Below are 5,053 nucleotides of genomic sequence, written 5' to 3' on the forward strand. Positions count from 1 at the left end.
AGTAGCTGTACCATAGTAAAAGGTACAATGGAATTAAGCTAATGAATTAGGACAGCTGTATGCACTTGATGGGAGCTGCATTTTGGAGCTTTGTTTGGGATCAACTCTTGTTTTGGGAAGTCAGAAGTAAGGAAAGGAGGAGTGGGTGAAGTAGCACGGTATAAGCTAAACAACCCAGCTACATCAGCACCATCTATAGACTGTGTGGATGCATTGCACAGATCAGATGCCTGTTAATTGGTGCTAATAAATTCCACTCACATAAAGACTTTTTTGAGATAACTGCACAAACGCAGATTTTGGTGTCAGCGAAGCCAATAACTTTGATATTGTCTGGGTAATGCATAAAGTCCACTCAAACCAGCCTAACAATAGTAAACAGCCTCATACAGTTACTGTGACAGGGAGAACAGTTCAAATCTGATCTGGTCTTTGTACCAGCTTATTAACATGTTTATTTCTTCCCTAAAATTGGGGATTGTTCATAAACTATGTGCTTTTTTGAGCCAGCCTCCAAGCTGCCATATGAAGTACTGCATTTGCATTTTGCAATTGCACAGTAATTTAATCTTTATGCCCTATTTGGTACAGAAGGAGCGAATGAAAATATAACGCTTCAAGCCATCACTGTTCCATAAAAGGCTTTCAATTGCAATCTGATGGGCTGGACTGATCAGATGTGCGAAGTGTGCAAATCGAATGCTGGTTGAATATTAAAGACTTTCTGAGAGACAGAAAAACTAAATCTGTTGGAGACAAAACCTGAAACTAGTCTTAAGAGTAATTAAAAAGCAACTTCGGGAAATCGGTCAATATCTCAGGGAGAGTACAAACCAGTGTCAAACTTGATGCAATGTGTTTTTTGTATTAGTATTTCACAAAACACTTGGTAGAGTCCTGTGTCTGATTAATTAAAATGCAAAAGGGAACCAAAAATAAATAAATAAATGAAATGAGGGGAATGGCGTTCTTTCTACAAGAACACACCAAAAAAGAGAAAATAAGGGATAGAAGCTGGACACAAGAAATTACTGTTGTTGGGCATGCTGATCAAAAAGTAAGGACAGCTGGAGAAAAGGACAGATGGAGACAAAGAGAGTGAGAAAAGAAAGGAGTGGAAGAGAGACAGAAAGAGAGAGTGAGACAAAGTAAAGACTGAGGGTGAGAGGCAGAAAGAGGAGAGAGACAGAAAGACAAAAAGAGGGGTGGTCAGTTATAGCTTATGCTTGTGGAGTTAAAAAAAAAAAAAAAGAAAAGAAAGAAAGCTGCAGCAGCCAAGCATGTCTACAAGCTGGTATACATGTCAAAAACAGCACAAAGAGAGAAAACTCACAAACGAGACCAGAGACTTTGAACCCATGCAGAGCGCGGCGCTACCTTGTGTTCAATGGTAGTAAACCTTTGAGTATAGCCCATGACACATTTCACAGAATCTAAAGAAGAATACGTGGGGAGTCAGTGGTATTCATTGTTTTTAGGTCATTTTGGCAGCAACCTGCCCTTTGGACACATTTTGCCAACAAACAAGCTTTCACACACAGAAAATTGTCCAAATATTTTAAGGAAACCTGAAAGGAAAATATTAGGTTAATAATGAAGAATCCATGCCCACAAGCACCCATAAGTGTCAGGTCCAGAGATCTGAAGAAGTCGCACCTAAAAATAGAACTAAATGTTGCTGCAGCACTGCACGATTTGTCAATATTGCAGAGGCAAAAACAACATCGGCTCTGCTGTTGATGTGCCTGAGAAAAATCCCACAAGTTTACATTCAAGAGCACAGTCATTTATTCCATTTTACTCTTTTTGTGACATCTGTAAAACATTTAAAATTCCCTGCTCGTCAGGTGGTCTGTCTTTAAACTCTGAAAGAGAAAAACAAAAAGTGTCACTGTCAGCAGGCACAGAGGGTCGAAAGGAAGGAGTTTGGAAACACCACCATCAAATGACCAAATCCAGTCTCGGCACAGTGACCTTCCTATGTGAGCGGATGAATAGTGTGATGTTAAAAGGCAGTGCATCCAAAGACACCAGTAAATTACACCTTATTACCACTTGATGCTATTGCGGCAAACCATTTCTTCTGGAAAAGCCAAGGTCTTATTTTCACCACTGACATTCAGTTCGTGTCTACTCTTTTAGACCGTGATCATGGGCATATACTCAAAACATTTACCTAGCTAGGGACTAGAGAGCTGCGACAAAGACCCATGAGTGCTACAGAGGCACAAGGCAGACTGAGGCAGCTGCAGACAAACCTGGAGACTGTCAACCCAGAATATAACTTGTTTTTTGTTTTTGTTTTTAAATCATAGTAAATAAACATCACCCCCCCCCGAAATAACAGTAAACCTTGTTCATTTCTGAGACCAAAGCAGAAGCAGAACAGAAAACATGATGACACAGAGATAACACCTCGACAGTAGAAGCGACCTGGTTACAAGGTACATATATATAGAGCAGTGTTATCGAAGCAATATGGAAGATGTGGTTTTGAGGTCTTTTTTAAAGAATACAGGGGAGAACATTAGGAGAAGCATGAGAGAGGAAAAGTGTCAACGTTAGGTGAGAAGAAGAGTGGAGAAGGAAGATGTTAGAAGAAGAAATAAAAGTCTCATGCACTAGAGGAGAACACGCACTCACACCCCACAGTGGCAGAAGCGGTGTTGGCGGCAGTGGCAGAAGTGGTAGTAGTAGAAAAGGCTACATGTGTAGGGCTAGAAACATTGGTTACATCGTGCTGTTGTTGGCTGGAGTTGGAGGCCTGCCGCCTTAGAGCCCCCTGAAAGGAAGTTCCACTCTGGAACGCACTCACTACATCCATCTGCAAAGAATCAGACAGCGTGACAGGAGAAAAAGCCCAGAGGAAATAAAAACACAACACAGCCAGAGGAGAGAGAGAAAAGAGAGAAAAATAAAGAAAAGGCACCAGTAACCATAAGAAAAAAATGGCACTTTGAAATTGGATTTAGACATTATAATTAAAAGAGAGAGGAAAAAGGGGACGGTTGGGTTTAAAGGCACTGATCGGAGGGAGCTCTTACTCCAAAAATCTGACCTCACTTTCACTCTTTTCTCTGCAGATTCCTTCCATACTTCCAGCTATAGCCATGCCAATACTCTTTAAACATTCAGCTGTTCTATCGTGCTGTCCATCCAATCCAATTCACTTGCTTCTCATCAGTACCTTCAAACTAGATTTAGCAGATAGAGTCAGACTGAGTCAAATAAAAAACAAAAACATAGGCAGAGGACCCTGCTTTAGCTCAGAAGCAGAACAGAAAAATTAGAGAAAGGCTTTTTTTTTTAAGGGCACAAGCCATTCTTTAGGAATGCCAAGAGAAAGAACAAAATAGATTTTAAGCTGGAAGAGCAGTAGAGAGTTAAAGGGTTTATGGCTTTTGATTCCCTTGGTGTTGGGGTGTGGTGGTGAGTGCTGCACGTGAAACTGCTGAGACTTGTCACCTGAGTTTGGATGCGATTGAGGCCTCGGAACCACAGGATCTGGCCTCGACGAAGCTCCCGTTCAGCATGGTCGATCTCATCCATGTCCTCCAGCTCCTCCAACTCTTCGTCTGGGATCTCCTCTTTTTGGGTGCCATGACCTGCTGTTTTCAAGAATTTTAAGCGGCTGGTGGGTATTGAAGAGATAACCTGGAAGACAATGAGGATACAAGTGAGCAACCGTGACTCCTGATGAAGTTTTAGCCCCCCGTGCAGTTTAATCATGGCTTGTTCTGCCGTGATTAAGTTAATCGCCGACATTAAGCGGACAGTGACCATGAAAATTTGATGGCCAGTTCAATAACAAGCGGTTTGCTCTTGGGCTCCAAGCCCCTCCCACTGCTGATGAACAGGAGGATCCTTGCACATGATCACATGCAGATGCTGTTCAGTCAATTTAACAAGAAGGCAAAAACTTTACTCCTCAAGCACTAGCCACAAAGATCACAAAGTGGAATGCAGATGAGTCAGACACATGCCTGGTGATTTTAAATCACACAATGTCATAATTAGAAGTTATCAGACAACACCCCCCCCCAAAAAAACAAACAAACAAACAAACAAACAAAAAACCCAAAACAAACAACAACAACAAAAAAACAAAACAAAAACAAAACCCCCGACATTGCTCTGGACATTAACCATTGCTCTGGTCTGTGGGAATACAATCCACTACGAGGGTTCCACACTGTTTGGCTAACATACAAAACACACAAATCCATCTGGTGTAAAAATGGATCCATCCAATATGGCAACCCCTTATTAAAAAGACAGCAGCCAAAACAAGCTTACGGTACTGTTACCCATATTAACTGTAACTGTATAGCCTGGTAACACTAAGGGTTTCTCCTAAATATGTATTTTCAAAAATATGTAATTCTCTGAGTCTTCAGCTTTTAAGATACTGAGGGTGCATTAAGAATCTACCGATGTGCCAAAAGATCCCAGTCGACTGTGTCACGCGGCCTAGAATTGAAGACTGCTGAACTCCATGCACCAACAGGTGTGTGAACACATGTTGTCAGCGTCTATTTAGGGGACCGACCGGCCTTTAAGGAAAAGAACAGAGCAATCGCTGCTTTGGAACCAACAATCTTGGTACTTATTCAATTCAGTTCCTCAACTCTCAGCTATGTGCTTTTATAGGACTTGGTGTAGTCCCATTTATGTAAAGCTGGTGACGCCAGCTGGCAAAACTGATATTAATATAAGTGCTGATCAGGATAGATGTGAAACAGAACAACATTAAACATTCGTTATGAACCTCCAGTCATTACTATAAACTGCAGTGAGCGATCTCACCCTTCAATCCTTAGAAAAAAAACAAACTATATTTTTCAACTCATGTATAAAAGGTAAAGAACTCAAAAAGTATAATATTTAAATTTTAAAACATGTACCATTGAACTACTAATATTTTACTACATTGAAATAACTTTTCAAAATTGAAACAACTGCAAAAGAAATATCTTTAATAATCCCCTTAAAGGTCAAATTAAAATAATAAAACGGAATAACTTTGATGACCACATGTGTTTGTGGTAGCTAC

The 5,053-nt window shown here is 40.6% G+C and overlaps 1 protein-coding gene across 1 annotated transcript in view; it reads right to left on the reverse strand.

Annotated features, from left to right (window-relative positions):
* The window catches only part of atp2b1a (ATPase plasma membrane Ca2+ transporting 1a), a 41,824-nt gene that overhangs the window by 4,347 nt on the left and 32,424 nt on the right, over positions 1–5,053 (reverse strand). The window contains exons 20-21 of the mRNA XM_013910930.1: positions 3,466–3,654; positions 2,708–2,824 (exon numbers count right to left, since the gene is read on the reverse strand). Of these exons, the coding sequence (XP_013766384.1) occupies positions 2,708–2,824; positions 3,466–3,654 (306 nt within the window). The remainder of the gene's footprint in view (positions 1–2,707; positions 2,825–3,465; positions 3,655–5,053) is intronic.

Source organism: Pundamilia nyererei, unplaced genomic scaffold (assembly GCF_000239375.1).
Source record: "Pundamilia nyererei isolate P.nyererei 1_Seehausen unplaced genomic scaffold, PunNye1.0 scaffold00052, whole genome shotgun sequence".
Taxonomy (NCBI): domain Eukaryota; kingdom Metazoa; phylum Chordata; class Actinopteri; order Cichliformes; family Cichlidae; genus Pundamilia; species Pundamilia nyererei.